This window comes from Panulirus ornatus, chromosome 57 (genome assembly GCF_036320965.1).
Source record: "Panulirus ornatus isolate Po-2019 chromosome 57, ASM3632096v1, whole genome shotgun sequence".
NCBI lineage: Eukaryota > Metazoa > Arthropoda > Malacostraca > Decapoda > Palinuridae > Panulirus > Panulirus ornatus.
In genome coordinates this window covers 25,718,009-25,745,956 of record NC_092280.1, presented here as the reverse complement: position 1 = coordinate 25,745,956, position 27,948 = coordinate 25,718,009, and the positions used below count along the sequence as shown (strand labels likewise).

The 27,948-nt window shown below is 36.7% G+C and overlaps 2 protein-coding genes across 6 annotated transcripts; one reads left to right on the top strand and one right to left on the bottom strand.

The window, feature by feature from the left end:
* Positions 1-1,233: 1,233 nt before the first annotated feature.
* Positions 1,234-11,681, bottom strand: Ctu1 (Cytosolic thiouridylase subunit 1). Of its 4 annotated transcripts, none has more exons than XM_071694831.1 (9): positions 11,634-11,656; positions 10,230-10,310; positions 9,536-9,597; positions 7,341-7,467; positions 6,432-6,536; positions 4,804-4,922; positions 3,360-3,548; positions 2,929-3,133; positions 1,234-1,590 (listed from the first exon to the last, which is right to left on the bottom strand). In XM_071694831.1, exons 3-9 carry the CDS (start codon positions 9,581-9,583, stop codon positions 1,301-1,303), a joined length of 1,083 nt encoding a protein of 360 aa, XP_071550932.1. In that variant the 5' UTR covers positions 9,584-9,597; positions 10,230-10,310; positions 11,634-11,656; the 3' UTR covers positions 1,234-1,300. The 4 variants fall into 4 exon arrangements, with proteins under 4 accessions (XP_071550932.1, XP_071550931.1, XP_071550933.1 ...); XM_071694830.1 differs by lacking the exon at positions 11,634-11,656 and adding an exon at positions 11,407-11,627; XM_071694832.1 differs by lacking the exon at positions 10,230-10,310 and having other exon boundaries at positions 11,634-11,681.
* Txl (Thioredoxin-like) lies at positions 2,937-27,948 on the top strand. 2 transcript variants are annotated; one of them, XM_071694840.1, is made up of 7 exons: positions 2,937-3,015; positions 10,188-10,276; positions 15,915-16,071; positions 18,857-18,970; positions 21,344-21,466; positions 22,195-22,355; positions 27,364-27,948. In XM_071694840.1, the coding sequence occupies exons 3-7, from the start codon at positions 15,955-15,957 to the stop codon at positions 27,572-27,574; spliced, it is 726 nt and encodes a 241-aa protein (XP_071550941.1). In that variant the 5' UTR covers positions 2,937-3,015; positions 10,188-10,276; positions 15,915-15,954; the 3' UTR covers positions 27,575-27,948. The 2 variants fall into 2 exon arrangements, with proteins under 2 accessions (XP_071550941.1, XP_071550940.1); XM_071694839.1 differs by lacking the exons at positions 2,937-3,015; positions 10,188-10,276 and adding an exon at positions 13,895-14,086.

Genomic DNA, 27,948 nt, shown 5'->3' with positions numbered 1-27,948 from the left:
ATGAAAGGAGACCTAATGGTGACCAACATCGTGCAAGGACAGATTACATACATTAACGAAAGGAAGTGACTTGGGAGTGGACAGTACCAAGTGTATCCTAAGAACATCATATGAGAATGATTATTGAGGAGGTAAAGTATTTACTAGTCAGCAACAGAATTGTCTTCAAGTACATGGACATGAGAGATTCAGAAAAGTTTTTATTGCTTAGAACCAAAATAGAGTATGCAGTACTTGTTTTGTTACCACAGTTGAGAGGACACATTAATCTGCTGGAGTAGGCAGGTAGGGCAACAAAGATTGTACAAGAAGTAAGGGAGCTTAGCTGCAGAAGCTAGTAGCCAAGTGATTACCTAAGTTTGGAAGAGAGGGGACATGATAACAGTCAACATTTTTAGAATGGATCTAATGCATTGATAAGAACAATCTGCAACATTAGTATGATAAGTTCACTGAAAGGTATATAGCAAAAAACTAAGCAAGAATTGGGTTAAAAAAAAGATATGAAGAGAAATTTTTAAAGTAACAGATCTTTGGATACATGGAACAAGCTAAAGGGGAACTGGTAAAAGTAGATAGCTGAAACAGTTTTAAAAATTGCACAATACTAAGAAAATTTAAGAGATGGAGCCCCCTTGAGAATAAAACTCCCTCTCCTTATTGCATAGCAAGAAGTGTAAGAAATGGTAAGATAGTGATGTGGAGACACTGCTAAAGGATTTCTAAATGGTGCTAGATTAGGAGGGCAAATAAAATGAGATGTTGTTACATGAGAACATATATGATTTACCCTCAAGTGAATGACATGTTGAAGGATGCATTACTGAAGTGGTTTGTATGCATATGAAGAGCAAGGATCATGGAAAATGATCAGAGAGTAATAATGGAGGTGAGGTGTGGAAAATGAAGAGTACTGAGAAATAAAGATCATAATGGACAACAAAAGTGAGAGTATTTCATGACAACTTTGAGCCTGAATGATATGGTTGATGGTAAGCAGCATTTGGCCTATAAAGAATACTTTTACATGAACCACCCTGGAGTAATTGTAGAAAGCATTCTGTGCCTAACTTTGTTATTTAAGACATTTTATCAGAGTAAGTGTGATTTGAAAAGTCATTTATCAGTTGTCACATGTGGAAGGTAAATGAGAATTTAATAATACCAGCACAAAAATGGTACTATTAGAATCCTTTATCAAAGTAAATTTGAGGATCATAATAAATTCCGCAATAGAAAAATATATATTTATTAATAGCTTTGAAAACCTTTTCATATTCACACATAATGCTCTCCATTATCAAAAAGTTAATTTTTCAATATTGGTATGAGGCACAGCAGTCCTGTCTGGAGCATTACTGGAGGTTTGAGGATTAAGTGCAAGTCCTCCTCCATGTGGGCCATCAGTATCTTCACCTATATGCTCCCGAAACTTTGAGGATTTGCCAATACCAAGCCTTGGCTTCCCCTTGTTGAGCCCTTCTAGAAGAACACATGCCTTGCACACTGATTGGGAGGATATGTGGCCACAACGTGAACAGGTTGCCTGAGTGGGAAGTTTGACACCCTCTCGTACAGAGAAGCACTCACCTAAGTAGAAAGATGAAACACTTTATAATCAACAGTCCTTTTATTTTGTTTACCTTTCAGCCAAACAGGGAAGCTGAATTAGTTTAGGTAATTTCCTTCTTCAGTTTAATGTGCAAATTGTTATGATTCTGTGGAAAGTGATTATACAAAATGCATTGATAGTTGAAGCCAGTTACAAGTGAAGATACAAATAATAAGTTGACTAACTTGAGAAAAGTACATTTTACAGACATTAAAGCAAATCTATGTACATCAGCATGAAGACTTTCATAATTATCCTACAATGATTTATGCACACTCTCACAACACTTATGATGTCAAAAAACATTCATCTCATTTATACTTTCAGTTCTTATGCATAAATACTCTCTTTGTGTTCATTCATATCTTCAGTTTTTACTCCCATTCTCGCCTCATTCACTGCACTGTATATGATGGGCTATTTGACAATGCATCATGTTGGCTCCACTCAGAACCCAACAACCACAGCACACCTCAAAAACCCTGAAACTACAAAAAAACTCACATTATTCATTCATTGCACCCCTCTTACACTTACATTCCATCACTGGGCCACTAAATCTTGGGTCTCTCCTATGCCTGGTCTCCTTACCTCACTTAAATGATCTCTTCTGTTTCTGTTTCAGTGCTACTGTGGATAGGGATCAATTGGACAGGACAACTGATTAAGTGTGTTTTGTAAATAAATGGTCATACTTTTCTTCCCACATGGTCATCTAGTACTACCTCTTTGTTCTTGCATTATGTTTCATCCTTCTTGTAGTCTTCCACTCTTCATTTCTAGATGCTCATGAAATTCATTTCATCTTATAAAACAGACTATTAACTACTGATGTACTACAGCTTACATGCCAGTGGAGCAATCCATCAACACACTCTTGCAAATAGTGTACGGTAGCATGCTACTCTTTTATATCATTGTTGTACATGTTTTGCTATTTACAGTATAGCTGTAATTTCTACATTTTATATATCCTATGAAATGGGATATTAGTTAGGATAACTAAAATTTTGCAATTTTTGTTCAATATGTATTATTTCATAATAATTTATCTATGTTCTCATTGGCCGTCACCTGTCCAAGGGCTCTGTTTTCTGTGTACTATCTACAACAGCTAGAGGATAGATGTGAGCTAATGAGGCTGTTTCTTTGTCTGTCCCTGGCATTACCTTATTAATGTAGGAAACAGTGAGTAGGAAAAGGTGACTTTTCACTCGCAGTGTAACCTCAGACTACATTTAAACTAATGATATTTAGCTTCCAGGAGCATGATCATTACAAGATTGGAAAATTAACACAATGTTTTTTCAGCTCACCTGAATGGATGATATCGATGATGGATGTTGCCCTGATCTTCTCTAAATCCTTTAGGAAAGCTCGAGCATGACCACGATAAGCATTTGGTGAGTAAATGCATTCAGTTGAGAAATAATCCAGTTTCTTAAAATATGCATACATAACAATTTCTTTCTCATATGTGTACTTGAATGGCTTGGATCTTGGAATTGAACCTTCAGAACTCTGGAAAAATGCAGTGCTAAGTTATTTCAGAAAATGATGGAAGAGTTACTATTTTGCAAATGTTATATTAAAGATGTTCTCCATGCAACAACAATGCTAGTCATTGGTCATGTCAGTAAGAAGCAGCAAAAATTCAAGTATTTCCACTCACACACCAGTGATTACTCACTTTAGATAAAATGTTGCTTTGGGATAACCAAAAAATCACAAAAAAGAGAATACATACAGTTACAATTGCAGTACACCTCTGTAGTCTGGCAATATCACCTCGTAGAATATTCATCAGGACTGTCTCAGCAATGTCATCAGCATTGTGGCCAGTTACAATCTTGTCAACTTTGAGTATAGTGGCTCCTCTATCTAATGCCTGTCTCCTGAACACACCACAGAAGGTACAGTTGCTTTTGCGGCCAGTCTGAGTGGAAATAAACAAAAATATATTTGGTTGTATGCATATTCATGAACGATAATGTAGCCCCCAATGAATATAAAAAAAAAAATTCTCCATATACGATATGTATAGTATTATACATACTTCACACTGTGTGCCTGTCATTTCCTTTCATTAGTCCATCCATCTCTGCTCTTAAGCACTGTAGCTCAGTATTACTATGTATCGTACCAGCAGTTTGGAATTAGGACTAATCTTGGTGGCTCCTAACATGTTATGCTTTTTGGCAAAACTTGATTGGGCATGTGTAAATAACTATACTTAAACTATATAGTGTATGTACAGGATGGGGTATTTATATTTGACAAAGAAAGGTCTGTAAGGCCTAATATGGATGGGGGGCTCTGGTTTTGGTACATTATACATAACAGCTAGAGAGTTTATGTGAGCAAATGAGGTCATTCTTTGCCAGTTCTTGGCACTGCTTCACTAACACAGGAAGTGACAAAAAAGTATGAAAAAATATATTTTTGTAATAAATCAAAACTTAACAAATAATAATACACTTATTTTATAAATATGAAATACAGATATGGGGAATTTTGACAGTCTTAGGTCTCTGTTTTAAAAAACATGTTCTTTCAAGTGCTATCATTCACAACTGATGCGTTCCTTACATTAAACCACTGCATTGTTCATTAATATGCTCAGCATATCTACACCGATAGCAGCTATGGTTTTATTAATCGTGATTCCAAGTAAAACTTTACTTCTGGAACATTTCTTTTAGCCTTTGCCCTTTAATAATCCATGGATATAAAGATTTAATGTGAACCACTCTGAAGTTTGCAGTGGCCATAAAGCATTGTTATCTTATCAAACTGCTGCCGACATGTGTCGCTGAGAAGGATTTTAGCATTTCTTTGTTTGGTTATTACCATAGCAAAAGTCACTCTGCTTGAAGGTACCTGCCATACAAAGCACCAAACTTGCCAGTTCTGGAAGGTATTTCCTCACTCACACGTTATAAGCAAATGTACACCATCTTCCACTGTTATCTCATACATGTCAGACTCTGGATGATGTAATATGCATCATTGGCCAGCAAATCTGTTTAATGTAACAGGTATAAGATAATGAGTTGGCAAGTACCGTAGTATTGTATTAAGGAGTCAACACAAAACTGTTTGAAATACAAAGAGAATGAATCAAAATAATATACCAGGAATCTAAACTTAACCAGTACTTGACCATAGGAAAGAAATACATACTACTGTACCTCTTGCACAATACGATCCATTGTCCAACCATAGAGTTCCTCATATGACACTATCTTCAGTGGAATTCCATACTGTTGTTCATTACGCTTCACTGTCTCTAAACTGTCATCCCGATAGCCTGCATGAATAAACAGGTTGAGTACAAATGTTTCAGATTTTCATCAACATTTTGTTGTAGACAGAATGTTCCCCAGGCTGTACAAGTATATTGGCCCTATTGTTACCATAATCACATGAACCCCAATAGCTAGTAACTGACATGCTCTGTAAATATCTAAAAAAAATAACAGAGCCTACTGATGCATGGCACTGACTTTTTATATGTCTTTGCTTTCCATTATGAACTACATTTACTGTTGGTCCCCTTTAAATTTTTCATTCATACTTTCCCTTTCATGTTCCTTTCTCTAGCATAGTCCCATGCCATGTCAGGGATAAGTTTCATCTACTGCACAGTTACAGTTAAGTGGACTTAGCTTTCTTCCATTTACATCAGATAAAGTTGACGTTTTCATAATGCTTGTTAGTATGACAGATATGTTACTATGTTTACTGGACATCTTAAAATATTCACATGTAAAGGAGAGATGAAACTGTCTTGTTAATTCATTTAAATCACTCCCATCATCAACATGATTTACTTAAAAAGAAAAAAATGTTTGAGGCTTGCTTTAACATATGATTGAAATTAAAATTTTGCCTATGGGATCTATATTAAACTTTAAACTGTTGCTTGCCCCATGTGAGTCCACCAATGAAGCTGTGAAATACCTCATGTAAGATCAGATTTTCATGCAATTTTTTTTAAACCATGTCTAGCTTAGCATTCATAAATTACATTATAAGTCTCACTAGGCCTCCCTCCATTACCCACACAAACCACCAGTGATTCATGCCCCTATGGTAATTTTTATATGTAAATTGAAAAACAGGCTAAAATAAGATAGAATAAATCAGTACTGAAATCAAAATAGTGTAGACAATAGAAAGGAGATAGAACAAGTGATTATATTCACCTCTAGTTTTCACTATTTCACTCACTCTTCCCTTGCTACACACCAGCTACCACCACTCCTCGTCTACTCTGCACTGAGGCACTTCAACATCCTCGTCTACTCTGCACTGAGGCACTTCAACATGGCTTAACAAAGGTAGATTCATTACTTTTTTTTTTTTCATTTTTCTGTATTTTCAGTGCAAACTTTAAATTTTATATAACTATATGTTTTCAAGGGTTTCTATTTTTTCTTTATACATACAGCAGAATGCAGTCAAAGAGTTAAGGTGGCTTATGTGTTGAACTTTATCTTGATTTTAGACATTATATAAAGGTATACAGATGGATGTCAAAATGATCATTATTATATATAATAAATGTTTGACTTTTTATTGGTGTTTACTGGATGAATGATATGCTTGCTTCTCTAAAAATCATCTTTTATTTCAGCTGTAATTAAATGTGATTTCAATCAGAGTGTCATTGTATTACATATAATTTAAGATGACCAAAATTTTAAGAATTCTAATTAATCCCTGGACTGACTTTTTAAAAATGAGAATAATTATGTACCAAATTTTTCTCCATAATCCGAAAGGAATATATCTGAGAATTAAGTGTAAGGCTTACCAGTAATTCCTTCATCAACCGAGAGAAGTACCAACTTCAGACCATAGTTATATCGATCATTTAGTAACTTCATAATGTGTGCTAATACAGTTGAGTCTTTCCCACCTGTGAAGAATATGATAATATTGAAAAATACACCAAGGAGAAAGGCAGTGAACATAATGAAATAATTTACTAACAAAAGAAAAGTTGTATGAAATTAGCACATCGACAAAAAATTACATATTTGAAAAGAGAAAAATATGAAAAGATTCTTCTTTAAGCAGTGAGATACCTTCCATTCATTCATTCATTCATTAACCCCTAAGTGCTGTGGATGTATATATATATTCTGTAGGTAAAGTGCTAAGGACATAATTATTATAGTATCATTATTATTATTATTATTAGTAGTAGTATTAGTTGTAGTAATAGAAGTAGTAGGAGTATTATCATCAATGATCATTATTATTATTTTATTATTATTATTATTATTATTATTATTATTATTATCATTACTATTATTATTATTATTATGCTTAGGTTCCTAATTCAAACCATTTGCCACTCGCAACTTGTCTGCAGAAAAACTCAAGCCTTTCATTTACCCATAAATCATTAGTTGTTGCACATTTCCAAGTGGATCCCACCCTGTTTTTCCACTTAGTGCATGCTTGGTGTAAATGGTGGTGGCGTGCCAAGTTTTAAATGCCTAACATTTCACCAAGATTTTAATGTTTGTGGCACACTGGGTTTCAATGGCTTTGGTTGTAAGATTTCAGATTTTGCTAATTTTGCCCTTCCCTGAAAAACAATTGTTTACCTTGGCCAGCCAAAAACATTAATGCCTTGAATACCTAAACCTCTCTGTTAACACTGCCTTTGGTGTACAATATTGAGTAAAAGAAAAATATTGCTCAGAAACTTTACCTGATGCTGCAATGGCAACATAATTGCCTGGAGTAAAGAGCTTCGCTGTAGTAATTGTATGATGTACCTCCTCTTCGAAGGCCCAGAAAAAGCATTCCTTGCAAAGTGCATCTCCTGTTTTCGGTCGCTGCCACATGTGGGATAAATCAAGTATTAAAGAGTGTTATTTATTTAAATAGTACAGGATATTATTTTGTAACACAGCGTACTGACTCCACAAAACTTTCTTTGCAGGAATGCAGGAATTTTTCTGTTGAACATCCATGGTGACACTCATGTCATATATGCAAAGCCTCCTCCACACATTATATTTCAGACATTTCTTCTGCTCGTCATGAAACACTCACATTTGTCTACATACACTACAAATATTTTGAAAATATCTCTGTAAAGTAGACTTGAATAGTAGCTCACAGAAAGAAGCAAAACAGAGGTAGAAGACTCACTGATTTCAAAATACTAAAGGATTTTAAGTTTGTGAAGGTATATGTGGATTTACTTGTATATCTCATAGGACTGAAACCCTGTAATAATTTTGGTGACTTGAAAGCCTTTTTAATGTTTATGTATTTTCAGAGGCTTAAGAGCCCTTTGACATTATTGTGAATGTTGTTTTTCACTTTAGGGGCCAACATGGCACAGGCCAAAAATATGTTACAATTATAGCCATCTCAGGGGAAAAAGAAAAAAAAAGAGGAAAAGGATTGTAAAAAAATGATTATTTGCAACCCTCATATGTTTGGAGGCTAGGTAATTATATGTGGAAAGATTATGGGAAGAGGGAAGATAAATCCACATTTTGCTCTTAAAGGAGAATAGGTGTCAAAACATTCAACTAAAGGCAAACAAAGCTTTATTCTCATATACTTAAATGGCGGGCTTGCCTCTAATATTCTGTGATACCATTGTAAATGATATCATTTATTGGTAGTGGCTATAAATAACATAATTAATTATTGCACACTATATTTCATCATGGTGACTTTCTAATGTACTGATTTGTGATATACTAATATACTGATTTGTGATATACAAAATAGTGCCCAGACCCAAGATATATGGTGAAACGAGAGAAATGTCAAGAAGATATACCCATGAAACCCTAATACAAAATAGTGATGCAGTGAATTCATATGCATCTTATGCTGAGCACCTCATTAAAGTGGTTTAGGAGACAGTTGGAACTCAATTAAATTTTTTTTTTTTTTTTTTTTTTTTTTATACTTTGCCGCTGTCTCCCGCGTTTGCGAGGTAGCGCAAGGAAACAGACGAAAGAAATGGCCCAACCCCCCCCCATACACATGTACATACACATGTCCACACACGCAAATATACATACCTACACAGCTTTCCATGGTCCACCCCAGACGCCTCACATGCCTTGATTCACTCCACTGACAGCACGTCAACCCCTGTATACCACATCGCTCCAATTCACTCTATTCCTTGCCCTCCTTACACCCTCCTGCATGTTCAGGCCCCGATCACACAAAATCTTTTTCACTCCATCTTTCCACCTCCAATTTGGTCTCCCTCTTCTCCTCGTTCCCTCCACCTCCGACACATATATCCTCTTGGTCAATCTTTCCTCACTCATTCTCTCCATGTGCCCAAACCATTTCAAAACACCCTCTTCTGCTCTCTCAACCACGCTCTTTTTATTTCCACACATCTCTCTTACCCTTACGTTACTCACTCGATCAAACCACCTCACACCACACATTGTCCTCAAACATCTCATTTCCAGCACATCCATCCTCCTGCGCACAACTCTATCCATAGCCCACGCCTCGCAACCATACAACATTGTTGGAACCACTATTCCTTCAAACATACCCATTTTTGCTTTCCGAGATAATGTTCTCGACTTCCACACATTTTTCAAGGCTCCCAAAATTTTCGCCCCCTCCCCCACCCTATGATCCACTTCCGCTTCCATGGTTCCATCCGCTGACAGATCCACTCCCAGATATCTAAAACACTTCACTTCCTCCAGTTTTTCTCCATTCAAACTCACCTCCCAATTGACTTGACCCTCAACCCTACTGTACCTAATAACCTTGCTCTTATTCACATTTACTCTTAACTTTCTTCTTCCACACACTTTACCAAACTCAGTCACCAGCTTCTGCAGTTTCTCACATGAATCAGCCACCAGGCAATAAAAGCAATGTTTTCACAGTGAAAGCACTTACCTTCAATACAGCATTTCTCTGGCAGCCAGTGTTGCATTTTATGGGCATTTTTCCTGTCCAAGCTGTAAAAAAAGTTGCTGAATAATAAATTCATGTAGTATTACAAATACGGATAACAGAAATCCAGTCTGAATATCCATATCCTGAAAACATAAAATTCAAATGCTTATGCATTTAAATTTGGGACATTACTACAGTACTCCATAATATTTTCATTTATTTTTCCATTGTTCTATCCATATACATTAATAGCATCTAAAAAGTATCAAATTCTCAGCACTTTATCCACTTCCAAACTTCACCACAGTCTACTATTTAGAGCCATCTAAGACTATTGGATAAATGAGTAAATGTTTTTAGAATGTAATAACATGGTACAGTTATTTATTTCAGTATATTTTTATATTACAGAAAATTCATGTTAAAAACTGGAAATTATAAGAAAATCACTTTATGATTTGAAATATGAACTCTGCATGTCCCCAGATTTAGACTGGAGCTCTTCTACATAGAATCTGTGATGTAAAGTTATACCTCAGAATGAAAAAAACAAAAAACCTAACCCAAGCAGTAGTCATATCAGTATATAATTCTTCTTGCATCCTTCTTTTTTGTGTATGATACTTTATGCTGAAATCTTGATCTTTTCCAGACAAGAACACCACAGCACCTGTGGTCATGGCCGGCTACTTACCTGTTGTGAAGCTTAATAGAAGGGGTTCCTATGGCAGGATAGTAAAGGTAAGTGTCCAGTAAATTTTCATAGGTGAGAGGGCTGTGAAATCAGGGAAATTTTGAGGTTAACGTAAAAGTAGGTAAAACACCTGCAGAAATCAATAAAGTCTAAAAACCACCTAAATGTGCAAAGGTATTAAGATTTGCCATAATTATAAGTATTTTAGTTCAAATAAGTAATAATAATTACTGTTGCCATTGCACATTACATTGTTATTCATGTGCACTGCAATAGAAGCACCCAAAAATTAGACGTAAAGATGAAACCATAACAAACCATATGGTATTGTCCGTTTCAGAGGGAAACTTATGTTTTTCATTCTGTTGATTTCCAAACATATTTCACTAATTTTTACTTAAGCCTCATTAATGCTGATCTTCATCGCCCTCACTACCGTCAACTTATTCATTCATTATTGCAGAATAGGGAAAATGCTCCGCATTGTGCTTCACTCTAATTCTTTAATCCACACAACTCATTACGATGCTAGTGAAAAATAAAGAAAATCATATTGAGCATCTAAACCAGACGACCTAATAGGTAGTAAAATTTCCCATGTTTCAGGCTATGGTCTCCATGCCTAGAAATCCTTTTTCACCAAAAGAAAGGTGTATCATTGTTATAATCAGCAGTAGCATTTACTGAAAGTCTGGTAGGTTTTTTATATTGAGAATTTATGGCATGAAATGAATTGGCTGTTAACAGTTTAAAGCCATTAAGCAAGAATACATGAGTTTAAGCATTATAATTCAGATATTAATACCACAATCATTATCTTTCCCTTTACTGGTGTATCCTTCCTTGTGTGAGCACAATACAACGGATTTGTCAAAACGGGTCTGCCTATTATCTTTGCTTACCGTATGCAGTGCACCTAGAAGTATCTCACTATGTTACTTATAATCATTCCTTCATCGCAACAAGGCTATATATTAAATAAGATGCACTTCACGTTTTCACTACCTGTTCCTCTAGTCTTAAAATAAGAGTATCCAGAACTTAAACATATCGTTCCTTCATCGCAACAAGGCTATATATTAAATAAGATGCACTTCACGTTTTCACTGCCTGTTCTTCTAGTCTTAAAATAAGAGTATCCAGAACTTAAACATATCGTAAAGGATTAAATATTTACCTCAGAACTTGTACCGTCAGTTCTCTGTATGCTGTAAACCACCAACCATATGATGCAACGTGAGATGAGATCTACCAATTCTTACTGTAATCTTGTTTTTACGTTGAGAAAGAAATACATATTAACTTTTGAGGTACACGTAGGGCTTTTCGGGCTATATTAACCTTTGCTTTGCAACAAAGTCATCAATTTTTATAATATATAATGCGTAAGGTATGTTTGTTTACCATGTGTTCTTAACCTGCGGATTTGACTGGATTACTTTTGACGTCATGGATTCAATGCTGCAACCAGGCTTGCATGCCCACAAAAAAGTTTCATATATATATATATATATATATATATATATATATATATATATATATATATATATATATATATATATAGTCAATCTCGTAATGAGAAAAATTACTAGAATAATCGTACATAAAAGAGAACTTTTCCCAGATTTTGTTTCTGATTTAATTAGACTGGACCATTATGATTATTAATCCCAATGTGCTCTATATATCATTTTGATTTTATTATTGTATGTACAGCACTCTAGATATGCCACCATAATATTGAACTTACAATTGAATTTGATCATCTGGCTTTGTATTGCTGAAAAAGGCATATATGTGATGTATTTTGCAGTTCTACTTTCTAATTGACATAGCATTTTTTTTTTAAGTATTTTTAACGCAAAATGATGTACAAGATTTGCCCACAATACACATTCTGAATCGTGTTTGTACAGCATAGCTGCTGTTAGTTTGGCAGGTGTGAATTGTATTTTCTTAATCAGTAACTTATGTCCAACTTATTTGATTATCATTTTCTAAGTTAATATAGTTTTTTGACGGAATGATAATTTGATTTTGAAGACGAAGCCCTGCAAAAGGCACGTTGTCATATATTTTTTTTCCATACAGAAATGTATTTGTGATACAATGATGGAGTTTTGCATTATAGTATCAACTGCGTGAAAATGTTATTATAACTTGTTTTTATTGGGAAAGATCATGACTGGTAGTAACCTGTATTATAGACCTCAAGATACCAACAAGGAGAAACTTCCAGAACGAAGAGGTAATTTGTAAATCGAAAAAAATTCTTCCTCGAACCATTTAACTGACATGACAGCGATGTTCTTTTGTTTGATTTTGACAGACAAATGTAAACATTCATAAACGCATCGCAGGGAAAGAAAACGAAACCAGGATTGGTAAGCCCAACCCCGTAACACTCGATACGCGAACTGGCAACTCGAGAACGATGTCCCCCCGCGCCTAAATAAGGAATAGTTGCACCACGATCACGGGGCCTTGTGTTTAATGGGGTCATGTATGGTCCTTGAGTTACCTTGAACACCTGAAGATGGCGTTCAAGATTTCCCCGTGTTAGCGAGGTAGCGCAGGAACAAAAGCCTCATTCGCTCACGTCCATAAATAGATATATATATATATATATATATATATATATATATATATATATATATATATATATATATATATATATACATACATATATATGTGTATGTGTGTGTTTAATTATAAGTAGTTACAGAGCCGGTATTTCAAACATAGAACCCATACTCAGTGGCCATTTGTTTATGAAGAAGGATCACCGCAGTAGGTCACCTACCTTTGGCATATGTTGTGGAATTGTTCATTTTTCACATCTTTGTAGAGTTTGAGAAATGCAGCGGTGTTTTCACTAGACAGTGCTTCTTAATGTTGGTGTGTGATTGATATTGGTGCGTTACGTGGCGAGTTTTATATTGATTTTGCTCCCAAGGAGATTTCCACTCGTTAGACCTGCCCCGTAGCCAGAGTTCTGACATAGACTTAGTCATCTTCGCAATACTCACATATTATGCTATTTCTTTAGATTTTCTGAATGTCCGTTCCTCTGTTACCATGGAGGCAAATTTCCGAAGACGTTTTCAGTAATACTACCTTTGTTTAAGATTAACTTATGACCTCAAGTTGCATATTTTTTTTTATTAAAGAATCTGATTATCAGCAGAGTACAGGATGTTCAGCATATCTTCTTAAGTCAGCAATTCCGTGGTCAGTACGAGGATATCTCTATACTTAGCTCTCCTGTTCCTCTGAGTCTTCCACCACTCTTATCACATATTATTGGGCATTCTTTCTCTCTCACTGGAACTGATTATTTATTTACGGGAGAACATGAACCCAGCGATGCACACTTTACCCCAGGTCGAACATAAAGTCACAAATATTATCTCATGATTTCGTGCAGTTATAAAGGGGCAATATTCTTTTTTTTTATGCCAAATACAGTTGACATCCCTGGCAAAACCATGTATCATGTATCACAGAATACCCTCTATTCTCTATGCCATTTGTTTGAATATCATTGATAGCAGTTAGCAGGTAGCACTATATATATATATAGAGAGAGAGAGAGAGAGAGAGAGAAATTATATGGAAGTGTCTGGCAACGAGGGTGTTATAGAGGGCACCAGGCCGGAGTGGGAGGTCTGGGTTCACACCTCAGTGTAGACCGCACCGACACCACTGCATTACAATCATCGTCGACGTTGTGAGTGATACTCTTTTTCGGGAATAATGGCTGCTAATTTTAAAGTACTGTCGGAAGACCCCCAGTTCCAAGCCGAGCTGACCCAAGCAGGAGGCAAGCTGGTTGTTGCGGATTTTACATCGGCAAGGTGGGACATTTTTTCTGTTATTGGTAAACTTTGAGTGGATGACAACCACGGGACACACACAAGTCATGGTATGTGTCCTGGGTAGAAGAGTGTTCTACAAACTTGTTAGAAAGTTGAATGTGAGCAGATCATGAGATGGAAACCATACAGATTTTTCTCCAAGACTGTCTGTGAAGCATGAAAGTCATGTTAAACCTCCACAGACTTGGAATGTTGTTATTCCACCTAATCTGGCGAGAGCGAAACAGGTTTTCTTCCATTCTGTATTGGATCTCCAGAGGCCCAGAGACCTTTGCCACCTAATCTTTTTTATCATGTATGGCGTGTGTTGAAAGAGTAGCCCGTCACTCCTCACTAACCTGTGGTGTTTTAGAATGGATGACCCAGAGTGCCCTATGGACGGGCAGTAATGTGGAAGGATTTTGGGAAGGTAATCATTTAGCCACACAGTGTAATAGAATACTTAAGTGAGTAGTTTTGTTTTGTGTTGGGATTTTAGTGTTGAGATAGTAGACTGAAACCTGGTAGAATGTGATTTAGGTCATAGTATTTTTTGATGTCAAGGCAATAGTGGTGAGGGTTGTGAAGATCAGGGAGACTTTGGGGTTCAGTAATGTAACTGGGGAAAATGATAGATGGGTTAAAGGTCAGCTTGCCCTTCTGTCGTAAGTTGCTTTGGATATTGAGTAATTTTTTTTTTTCCAGTCTGCTGTAAGTTTATTTTTGATGCATACCAGGCTAGCTCATAAAAAGTAAATGCATATTCTTATTTCAGTGCGGACTTATAATATATGTAGGGTAAAAAGCAACAGTGGAAGAGCACGAATGTAAGTATTGAACTAGATATAGAATAGAATTTTTTATTCATTAAAAACTAATATTAGAGTGCTAGAAACTGCCACTAGCTCAGTGTAGAAGAACTACAGTACAGTTTTTGAAGGATATTTTAAGAGCGGCAGATCATGATTCAGGAAATTGCATTTTTCTAAATGTTATAAAAAGTGACAGTAACAAGGGTTATGTACATTGGGGGAAATGTGTGGTTGAATGATGATTGTGATTATTTACCTTGGAACCGTTTTCCAAGAAAGAGTCTTAGTGTTACCCAGGACCTCTTTCCAGATTTTCATGCAGTCCAAAGTTGCCCTACTTCCTAGATCAGGGATAAGTTCTTTGACAAGACTGCATTTCCAGTAATACAGCCTCATCAAAGGTGACTTTTCCTTTGCAATGTAACCTCATGCAGGCAAACTCCAGTAACTTTGGTTGATTAATACAGAAAGTATCACATTTGTAAAAAGGTAATGGAACTTACTAAAAACGTCACCTAGCTTCCTTAGCTGTCAATATCTATCTTATATGTTGAATATTATAGGAAAAGTATACCACTCACACCTATGATTGAGCATTGTGCGACTACCAACAACTATGGCAGACCAAGTGTCCAGTCATGTCACCACCATTCCATGTGATCCCCAGCAGGTGGCCTTTTCTCCCTCATTATTTTTCCTATCTCTCCTTTCCTTCCTCCTTTATTTTTCCTTTTAAGCCAAAAAGCTAACAAAATTTGTTGATAAGTTGTTAATAATTGTATTTCTTTCCCTTCATCTTGTTTGCCTGCCGTTATCCACTCTAGCAATGTAGCGATAGAAACAGATGAAGAAAAGGCCTTACATTGCTTACATCCATTCTCTTGCTGGCTTTTATAATGCATAAAAAACACGTATCCCTTTCACGACCAGACCTCACAGATGTTTCCTTGTGTTTCCGTGGCTGCTTCATGCCTTCTGGTTCGGTTCATTGGCAGTCCTTTTTATTCTTCTCCTAGGTGTGGGCCATGCCAGCGGATAGCCCCTTTTTTTGAAGAAATGGCAACCAAATTTCCAAATGCTTTGTTCCTCAAGATTGATGTTGATCAGTGTTCCTCATCTGCTGCTTCTCAGGGTGTGTCATCTGCTCCTACATTTATCTTCTACAGAAATAAGGTCAGTTCCCGAAGCATTTATTTAATATTTGTTTCAGAATATGATATTGTATACACTCAGAGAAGGTATTACTAGACCCTTCCTGTTTGTGGTAACCCTGTGAGTGAAGTCAGTTTTGGAGAGATTTTATTATTGAAGTGCAATCTCTTCATAACCCTGTTACTCCAGTGGAGTGTGAGTGGATGTGGCCTTTCTTTGTCTGCATTACTTTGCTGTTGTGGGAAATTGGCAATTAAATGTGAAAGAAAAGAAAAGAATAATAAGTCATTGAAGATCCTTATTTATGTAGCATGAGAGGAAACAAATTTGTACCCGTATGTGCAAAGAGACCAAGAAGAAATGTATGATACGAGTAGGAAAGAATAAATAGATAAAATAAGTATTTTTTAATTTTTATTTTGCTTTGTCGCTGTCTCCCGCGTTTGCGAGGTAGCGCAAGGAAACAGACGAAAGAAATGGCCCAACCCACCCCCATACACATGTATATATATACATGTCCACACACGCAGATATACATACCTATACATCTCAATGTACACATATATATACACACACAGACATATACATATATACAGATGCACACAATTCATACTGTCTGCCTTCATTCATTCCCATCACCACCTCGCCACACATGGAATAACATCCCCCTCCCCCCTCGTGTGCGAGGTAGCGCTAGGAAAAGACAACAAAGGCCCCATTCATTCACACTCAGTCTCCAGCTGTCATGTAATAATGCCCAAAACCACAGCTCCCTTTCCACATCCAGGCCCCACAGAACTTTCCATGGTTTACCCCAGACGCTCCAATCCATTGACAGCACATCGACCCCGGTATACCACATCGATCCAATTCACTCTATCCCTTGCCCGCCTTTCACCCTCCTGCATGTTCAGGCCCCGATCACTCAAAATCTTTTTCACTCCATCTTTCCACCTCCAATTTAGTCTCCCACTTCTCGTTCCCTCCGCTTCAGACACATATATCCTCATGGTTAATCTTTCCTCACTCATTCTCTCCATGTGCCCAAACCATTTCAAAACACCCTCTTCTCTCTCAACCACGCTCTTTTTATTTCCGCACATCCCTCTTACCCTATTATTACTTACTCGATCAAACCACCTCACACCACATATTGTCCTCAAACCTCATTTCCAGCACATCCACCCTCCTGCGCACAACTCTATCCATAGCCCGTGCCTCCCAACCATACAACATTGTTGGAACCACTATTCCTTCAAACATACCCATTTTTGCTTTAGGAGATAATGTTCTCGACTTCCGCACATTCTTCAAGCCTCCCAGGATTTTCGCCCCCTCCCCCACCCTATGATTCACTTCCGCTGCCAAATCCACTCCCAGATATCTAAAACACTTTACTTCCTCCAGTTTTTCTCCATTCAAACTCACCTCCCAATTGACTTGACCCTCAACCCTACTGTACCTAATAACCTTGCTCTTATTCACATTTACTCTTAACTTTCTTCTTTCACACACTTTACCAAACTCAGTCACCAGCTTCTGCAGTTTCTCACATGAATCAGTAGGTAGATAAATAGGTAAATACACATGAATAAACCTTTTATGTAGAATATTTTTCTTATTACATGACAGCTAGAGACTGAGTGTGAATGAATGGGGCCTTTGTTGGCTTTTCCTTGCGCTACCTCGCTTACATGTGGCGGGGTGACGATGGGAATAAATAAAGGCAGACTATGAATTATGTACATGTGTATATATGTATATGTCTGTGTGTGTATATATATGTGTACATTGAGATGTATAGGTATGTATATTTACGTGTGTGGGTGTGTATGTATATACATGTGTATGTGGGTGGGTTGGGCCATTCTTTCGTCTGTTTCCTTGCGCTACCTCGCTAACACGGGAGACAGCGACAAAGCAAAATGATAAAATAAAAAAAAGAATTCTGAAGTTTGTGGTTTTTAGATTCAGCTGCTAGTGATTTGAAATCTAGTTATAGGCAGATATATTTTAGGGAATATCAGATACTTTGATCAGTATTTCTGAACTTCATAAATGCTTGGCAGATTGCAGAATTAGGTAACACAAGCCACAGTTTGCAGTTTTATAACCTGTTTTACTGTAATCTGTAAAAGGCAGTACCATGTGTGAATATATTAAGTATGAAAATATTAGTTGCATCCTTTAGGTTTCTTTAAGCTCTTTCTTACCTTTTCACAATTTCCTAATTTAGTGAGGAAGCACCAGCAACAGAGCACTGAGCCTTACTTGGCTCCTTTTGAAAAGAAGTAATACAGGAGGGAAGGATTTCTTCCCCCCATCTTGCTTCTCTGCTATCTGTTTTACAGTGCACAGATGTATGGATGGTATTTCCCCTCCCCATCCGATTGGAATAGAAGGATTTTAAGAATTTTTGGATTTTATACATACACTTAGAATCTTGTGTATGAGAAAAGTAGTTTAATGTATTTCTGAAATAAAGCAGTACCTTTTCATGTGTGGTAATTGAATGATTAGTTTTTTTTTTGTAGTTTTCAAGAGGATGCCTAGAAACTTGAAACAATCATAGAATTCTATTGCATCACAGTCCTATGGAAGGAAGAATTATGGTAGCATAATTTTGAGATTTTTTTAGGGGTAAGGAAGCCAGCATATTATTTGTGTTATGAAGCATTAAGACAGAAGAAGTAGATGAAAGGGTTTTACATAAGAAAAACTAATTGGTTAAGGAATAGCATGGCAACATAGATCTCAATTCACATAGAATAAATATGATTTTCCTCTTATCATATCATTTTTTCAGACAAAGCTTGACACCTTAAAAGGGGCAGATCCTGAAGCTCTGGAGGCACGAATCCGTCAGCATTATGGTGATGGAGACACTGAGGAAGTTGAAGACTGTGGTGTGCCAGGACATGTAAGTTAGATCTGTAATTTGTGTAATAGTTATACTCTGATTTTATGGCCTCATCTTCAGTTAAGCTCGACAAAGTATAATCAACGTTGTAATATTTGGTTTTATTATGCTTCCATAAACACAAAACTCCCCGCTCAGTATTTTATTTTGACTGTTTCATTAGGTTGAGTATGGGAATGATATTGTGTGTTGTGACATATTCATAATTACTCAGTTTGCAGTGGGTACTAAAGGTCAAATGAGGGCTAAGCAAACAGTTTGTCAGGTGATGATCTGCCCATTCTTGTAGGCAAGGTGAGCTCCAACAAATGTTCATGGTAGTGCTTTATGGCAGGGGGTACAAATGTAACTTTGATCAGAATTTTGAAGCAGGCAAAGTTTTTGTAAAAGAGAATATTCTAGTTTTTTTCCTTAGGTTACTGGACTGCTTGGTCATATATGGGTAATAATACCATGTATGCACTAGTTGTAAAGTTTGTGCACTTGTCAGTGTTTGAACTATTCTTGTTAGATTGTTATATCTTAAACTGCTGCACTCAAATATGAGAACACAAACCACCTGTCTCTGTATCCATTCCTTTAGGTTACCAATTTTTGTGTGCTGGTCAATTTTGTTGCCCTGAAACATTATAACCATTAGGCCCCACCTGATCCACCTCCAGACATCAGGGCTTTACCTTACCCTCCTACCCCAGGTGTCCCATCATTGGGATTCCTGCGGCATTCAGGAAGTCAGCCACATTCGCTGGGCAGATCATAGGTCATAGGGTATGGTGAGGTGGTTTTATCTCTTGAGATGTGTACAGAGTAACTTAGTAAGTATTCACTGTCTTTTGTGTGCAAGTTACATTATGGCACGATGGGTCTTGTGTGTTGAAAGTATGTTTGTAATGTTGGAGAGATGGGTGGTGTCTAGAATTGAAGATGAGAAAAGAATACCTTGTACTTGTCTGGGTAGTTTCGAATATGTGGAAGGGTGATGTTTACAGCTGGGTTAGGAAGGTGGCTGTAAGTGCCTGTCTGTTCATTTCGGTGTGGATGTGTATCGGCATTTGTGTGTGTTTGATGGAGGACGGATGATCTTTTAGTTAAGATTGTTGAAGCATAAAGCAGAGATTAGCTATTTATCTCCACCTGGGGGAGTTGTTTGGTTAAATTGTGGTTTGAATGAGAAGGGATTATTGCTGCAAGAATATGAGATTTGAGGTTCTAGTCACAAGTGACTTTCAGGGGATTTGACTCAAGGCTGAAGTGACCCCAGGGTCAGTCTTTGCAAAATATGTGTATTTGGTACAATCAGTACTTTATATCTTTTATGATATAACAATATTGGAATAAGGTCAAAACTCTTCCCCAGGCATCTCTGTGGACAGTTTGTGCCCGGTCATTTCCCAAGCTAGTCCCCTCTCCCATAGACTGTAGTTTATTAAATGGTAGACTAATAGAGAATGACTTTGGTTTGGCTTGGCTTAGGCTAGGTTAGGTTATATTCATGTTGATATTCCTGGGGGTAAATGCCAGGGGCCTCAAATAGGTGCGGGGTGTATCATAGAACTCTTAGTATAACATCATGTTTTATGAAAGGATTAGGTAAATGTTTTCCTCATTGTTATGCTATCCAATATTAGTGCCAGGTAATTCATTTTTATAGCTAAGGTTGCCTCCAGCATACTACAAACCTTGGAACTCATTTAATTTTTTGTCCTTTGTTACATAACGGCACTTTGCAAATTTACTCCATTATGCATACATCGGTTATTATGTGGTCTTCATTACCAAATGAATGTATTGTTAGGATAGGTTCAGTTACATGTGATATAAATGAGGAAATTATTTACATTTATTTACATATCTTGAAGTCATGGACACTGTTCATAAAAATGTGGGTGTGAACATCATAGGTGCAGGATTGGCAGCCTGGATCTGTTGAAGTAGGAGTGATAATCTTAGTTGAGCATTGTAGACTTATATCTTATGTTGCGAACCTTTGGTCAGTGGGTGGCAGTCAGTCTTGACCTTCAAAACCAATTTCTTGCATTAAATCGTGCAACACATAGGCATCAAAATACACAACTTACTTTACAGTAGTATATATGATTATGGACTGAATGATTAGCTCATGTACTTCGATCTTTTTTTTTTTTCTTTTTTCCAACCTGGCAAGTGTATTGAGGTTTAGGGATGTTATAGTAACTGAAATTGTAATGTGCATGCGTGACCTATCTCTGTATTTCACTTTTTGAGTGTACGCAAGCCTGTCTTTATTTCAGTGTTTAAAGTCCAGCTGCTGGGCATTTTGTAGTTGGTGCATTTTCCTTTTAGCTTTTCGTCAAAGATCTCCCAAGTCCTGATTGCTACATTTTTTCGTTCCAGATTGACTTGATACCAATGATTAACAAGGCTGGTTGTGAATGTCTAAATGAAAGTGATGATCATCCCTTTACTCAGGCTTTGAGCTCTGCTGGTGGTTATCTTGAATCAGATACAGATGAGCAGGTAAACAGAAATTCCATTCTGATGATTTTCAACTTATTGTATTTTACTCTTCTGTATAGCTTTAATGTATATCCAGAATCAATTATTGCCGGTAGTCTGTGCATCACATTTTATGTAATGTTATCATTTACTTCCTTTATCTTACCATTATTGTTTCCTGGGGTTTCAAAAGTTATACAGTATGTGGACCACATTGCAAGTATAAAAGACAAACAGATTTTACCCACCTTTGAAGATATTTTCCCCAGACTGGTGTTGAAATTAAGTTGTTTCGCTTGGCCAGTAATTCTTTTGAATGATTATCAGTTCTGTGTTCATTAGAAATTGACTATTGTAGGATACTTTTTTAAGTTTTAATAAATATCCTTATTTAGTTTGTGGTTTCAGTGCTTTACACATGACAGCTAGAGACTGAGTGTAAACGAATGTGGCCTTTTTGTCTTTTCCTGGCGCTGACTCGCTGAAACGGGGTACCAATGCTGGTTCCTGTGAGGCGGGTTAGGGCCAAGGAAGGACAAAGGCAAGTATGATTATGTACATGTGTATATATGTATATGTTGATGTGTATATTTGTGGACAGGTCATTCTTTGTCTGTTTTCTGCGCTACCTCGCTGATGCAGGAAATGGTGATCAAGTATAATAAGAAAATAATATAGTTTAATGTATTAATTTAGGATATTTTTATGAAAAGTGCAATTCTTAAAGCTAATTGTTATTAACTTTGCAGTTGATATTGTACCTATCGTTCAACCAAGCTGTGAAGTTACATAGTATGAAAATTAAGGGACCGGCTGACAATGGACCAAAGGAAATAAGGCTGTTTATAAATCAACCAAATACCATTGATTTTGATACTGCTGAGAGAGCTATTGCTGTCCAGGAGATAACGTGAGTAAACTTGCTCGTTCGTCTTAAAGGATGAAATGTTCTTTGTAAATTAGTTTTACATTCAAGGCTAAATTGTTTCTACATTGCCGGTTTGTGTAGTGATAGCAGTATTTCACTATTTCTAGGAAAATCTTTTATCATAGGCTTTGTGCTATGATGATTATTGTAGATCATAATTAAGTAAAGGCTAATGAAACAGAACTATGGCTTTTTCTGTTCGAACAGACAAAGTGCAAGGCTCAATAGTGGACCTTAGGTAGTCTAGTTATTTAAAGGAAATTTTTATTCTTCAACAACTTGGAAAATTTTAGAAAATTGAAACAAGGAAATGTGTCAGAATAGTAAGATTTACAGTGAATGATAGACTCGTAAAACAAAGTTATTATGGTGTGAACTCAGAAACACATGATAGATCCTCTGTGATATTGTGGAATTCAGTAGCAACACAGGGCTACAGTATTTATTAGTGCCCTATATCAAAATTTTGTTGTGTTTAAATGCATTTTCTGTCCTAAATCACGTGTTTGGGTGAAATTTGTTTAGATTCATTTTCTGTCCTAAGTCACTTGTTTGGGTGAAATTGGTACCATGGTTTGCGAATGCATTTGGTACGTAACATCAGTGTTTCTGTGTTTTGCATCTCAAGCTTTAGGATAGTTCTTATTTAAAATCAGCAGCACAAAGACCAGTTGGAAATTATGGTAGATTTGATTTTAAAGTGGAAATTGACATGATAATGCAGCATGTTTTTCAGATACTTTGTCTTTAAATACAGCATTTAAAAAGGAAAAGAATTATTCATTGTGTGGTCAGTTAAATAATTACAGGTGATTTGATTTTGAGAGATCTCTGCAGTTACTTTTAACATTAGGAAATGGCATAAATTTGGCTATTAAGGAAAACTTGCTCTGGTCAGCATTCTCTTTTGAAAGAAGGTTACAAAAAGCCATGGAGCATGTGGAGGACCCAAGCAAACAACTGTTTCTTCAGCCCTGTGGAATTCAGTTATTTGCTTTAGATGTCTTATTTGGGTTTTGCCTGTAGCAACACTTTTGAAAAGTTTGTTATATTGATGGCTATGGTTCACTTAGAATGAGGCCATTGCTATTAATGTTCTCTCGTTTTCTTTGGTTAATTGTGATGTGCAGTAAGATGTACCTGAATTAGACAGTACCTACAATAACATGGTTGTGTACCAGATTGTAATCATTATCGGAAAAACACACATGCATTTACTTACTTTCAAAGAGATAGTATGAAAACAGTGGTCAGAATTAATGGAACTGTTGTGATGATTGTGTTTGCCTAATCCTTTGTGGTTGGTTGATCCTGTTTGATTACTTTTATGCGAATGCAAAATATCAGTTATATCACTGAGAAGTGTTATCCTCATTACTAGTCATGAAGACAGTATACTTAAAGGAGTGTGGATACAGACTTTAAATAGCTGGGTTGTCATACTGACCTTTCAGTTTTATTTCAATTTGACTACAGGAAAGTTTTCATCATAGTTTACAGTTTTATATTTGAACCAGTTAAGAGATATAGCAGTTGACTGAAATTTACTGGAAAAGGCTGTATTCTTGCTCCAATAATTCTTGATGCAATACTTTTTGACTTGTTGAATTAGCTTTACCACAGCCAAAAACAAGCATATTTCTCATGGATACTTGTTAGTCCACTTCTGTAGCATAGAATCCTGACGTTGAATTTTCTCTTGAACTTTAGTAGGCATGAGTCTTGACAAAATTTTCCATTATAAGAGTGAGTGCTCAAATTACAGAGGTATAAGTTTGTTGAGTATTCCTGGTAAATTATATGGGAGGGTATTGATTGAGAGGGTGAAGGCATGTACAGAGCATCAGATTGGGGAAGAGCAGTGCGGTTTCAGAAGTGGTAGAGGATGTGTGGATCAGGTGTTTGCTTTGAAGAATGTATGTGAGAAATACTTAGAAAAGCAAATGGATTTGTATGTAGCATTTATGGATCTGGAGAAGGCATATGATAGAGTTGATAGAGATGCTCTGTGGAAGGTATTAAGAATATATGGTGTGGGAGGCAAGTTGTTAGAAGCAGTGAAAAGTTTTTATCGAGGATGTAAGGCATGTGTACGTGTAGGAAGAGAGGAAAGTGATTGGTTCTCAGTGAATGTAGGTTTGCGGCAGGGGTGTGTGATGTCTCCATGGTTGTTTAATTTGTTTATGGATGGGGTTGTTAGGGAGGTGAATGCAAGAGTCCTGGAAAGAGGGGCAAGTATGAAGTCTGTTGGGGATGAGAGAGCCTGGGAAGTGAGTCAGTTGTTGTTCGCTGATGATACAGCGCTGGTGGCTGATTCATGTGAGAAACTGCAGAAGCTGGTGACTGAGTTTGGTAAAGTGTGTGGAAGAAGAAAGTTAAGAGTAAATGTGAATAAGAGCAAGGTTATTAGGTACAGTAGGGTTGAGGGTCAAGTCAATTGGGAGGTAAGTTTGAATGGAGAAAAACTGGAGGAAGTGAAGTGTTTTAGATATCTGGGAGTGGATCTGTCAGCGGATGGAACCATGGAAGCGGAAGTGGATCATAGGGTGGGGGAGGGGGCGAAAATTTTGGGAGCCTTGAAAAATGTGTGGAAGTCGAGAACATTATCTCGGAAAGCAAAAATGGGTATGTTTGAAGGAATGGTGGTTCCAACAATGTTGTATGGTTGCGAGGCGTGGGCTATGGATAGAGTTGTGCGCAGGAGGATGGATGTGCTGGAAATGAGATGTTTGAGGACAATGTGTGGTGTGAGGTGGTTTGATCGAGTAAGTAACGTAAGGGTAAGAGAGATGTGTGGAAATAAAAAGAGCGTGGTTGAGAGAGCAGAAGAGGGTGTTTTGAAATGGTTTGGGCACATGGAGAGAATGAGTGAGGAAAGATTGACCAAGAGGATATATGTGTCGGAGGTGGAGGGAACGAGGAGAAGAGGGAGACCAAATTGGAGGTGGAAAGATGGAGTGAAAAAGATTTTGTGTGATCGGGGCCTGAACATGCAGGAGGGTGTAAGGAGGGCAAGGAATAGAGTGAATTGGAGCGATGTGGTATACAGGGGTTGACGTGCTGTCAGTGGAGTGAATCAAGGCATGTGAGGCGTCTGGGGTGGACCATGGAAAGCTGTGTAGGTATGTATACACGTGTGTGGACATGTGTATGTACATGTGTATGGGGGGGGGGGGGGGGGGGTTTGGGCCATTTCTTTCGTCTGTTTCCTTGCGCTACCTCGCAGACGCGGGAGACAGCGACAAAGTATAAAAAAAAAAAAAAAAAAAAGCTCCTTGTCAAAAAAGTTGGGAAAATGGTTGATTTCAGAACTCCCTTCCCCATCATCCAATCAGGTGAGATACTTTTATGGGATTTTTGTAAAACATTCCATTTTCATGAATTGTGTAGATTTCATTACCAAAGGTACAGGGTTAGTGTCCTGATTAACATCTGCATTTTTTCTTGATTGTGCCCATTTTCTTGTAGGTGAAGGTATGTGCCTATTTTCTTGTAGGTGAAGGTAGTTCAATTTTGTTCTTGTGTTGTTGTAGGTGACATGACTAACGAGCACTTTGGTGATTTGTTTGATGTAGTAGACAGGGATGTGAGCTTCCAAATGTTGCAGTCTCCTTAAGAAAATGAAAAGGCTACCCTGAGTCATGTGATATGTATGGAAAACTCATGTTCCTCCATGGACAGGCCACAATTCAGTGCAGATTGTTTTGTAAACAAAGATAATACAATGTATGGTCAGCTAAATAAATAGCAAGATACTGTAATTGCACATAGACAAGTGTGTGATTATGGTACTGACTCTGAAGGAGTCTCCGTTGTGCCTTTGACAAAGTTGCTGTTACACTTTGCTGCAACAGCAATATCCAGATATAGGACCCATCAGGAAGGAGTGATGATTGTGATGATGACAGAACAAAAATTCCAAAAGAGGAAATAGGAAGACTTTTGACTAGTTAAGAAGGAAAGAAAGATTGCATGATGTATGTGAAAGTCTAGGTGAAGATATGGGCAAGTTCGCTGAAGTAGAATGGAAGACAGGGAGATAGATGACAGAGCTTAATACAAAATCAAATGCAAAGACTGAAGGAGAAAAGGTCATTCATATGAAGGAGCTTGAATCACATGTGATCTTTTTACGTTAGGTGTAAATAAACAGCCTGACAGTTGTAAATTATTTTATTTGTTGGTTACATTGGTTGTTATGCAATCTGTGCAGAGTGAAAGAAAAACATGTGAGAAATGCAATAATTCGTGTCTAGATGTGTCTTTCTTGGAATTTTTAAGTTTTCAGTCAAACTTTACATTTAAACTATTCATTTTTCTTCAGGTCTTAAATATTGTAAGAATTAATTTGTCTTTAAAAACATTCTTCCATTTGCTTACCTGATAGCTGTTGGGACCTTGTTAAAAAAGTGTAAATATATTTGATTACAACCATTAAGAAAAAAATTCATCAGTTGAACTGTTCTGTGGCCAAAATGCTGAATTTGCTGGAGTCTTTCTTTTCTGCTGCTTATTGTTCTGGGTCAGAAAAATTAACAAAATGCACTTTCTCATTTTCATTTCAGTGTATGAATTTGATTTTGCTCTTACAAGAGCATTATTTTGGAGTGTGGTGTTTCTTTATCTGGGTAGATGCATGTAAATCTCTAATTGGCTGGTACATGCAGTCAGAGGGTGTTTGCCACTACAACCATGCTCTCTCACCATATCAAAGTCTGCACTACCCAGTTATATTACTGATAGGTTGTGTACATTTGATCTACTCCATATAAATGGAAATGGAATTAAGAGTAACTTTTTTATATATATTACTCACTATTTATATGAAAAAGAAAAATAATCAAAATTCTTTTCTATCATATTGTTCAATGAATATTCAGTACAAGCATTCACAGTGACCACATGCAGTCTGATGTACTGCAATTTTTTTCCTTCCCCATCTCGTGCTCTTGTTCCTTTTTCTTTTTATAAATAATATTTTCTTTTACAGATTAACTACTAAGGATTTAGAGGGTGAACTGATTCCTCTCAAATTTGTGAAGCTTCAGAATGTGATGAACCTCACAATATTTGTCAAGAACAATCAAACTGATGCGGAGACATCTCACATATCGTACCTTCAGATAATTGGGTCTCCTGTACAGACCACAAAAATGTCAGACTTCAAACGCGTAACTGGGAAGAAGGGTGAAAGTCACTGATTGCAGGGTTAGTTTAGTGCTTCAAAGAATCAGGGTTTTAAGAGATTTGAAAATTATTTATTAGCTAATTTCCTCAAACTTTACATATGAAAATGCTGTATGATTAAAATAAGCAAATGAGCTACTCACATAAATTACTAGATACCATTTTGTCTTTATCACTAAATTTAAAGTTTTATATTAATATGTAACAGGGCAAATGTTATATGAAAAATCCATGGTGTTAGTGCATGGATTAGTGCCTATTTTAATTATCAGTGTAGGATTGAATAATTATTTAATGCAGGACTGATTTTCTAATATTGCATTTTGTTATTCACAAAATTTGTTCCTATTTAATAAGACTAAAATGATAAATAAAACCAGTGAAACCA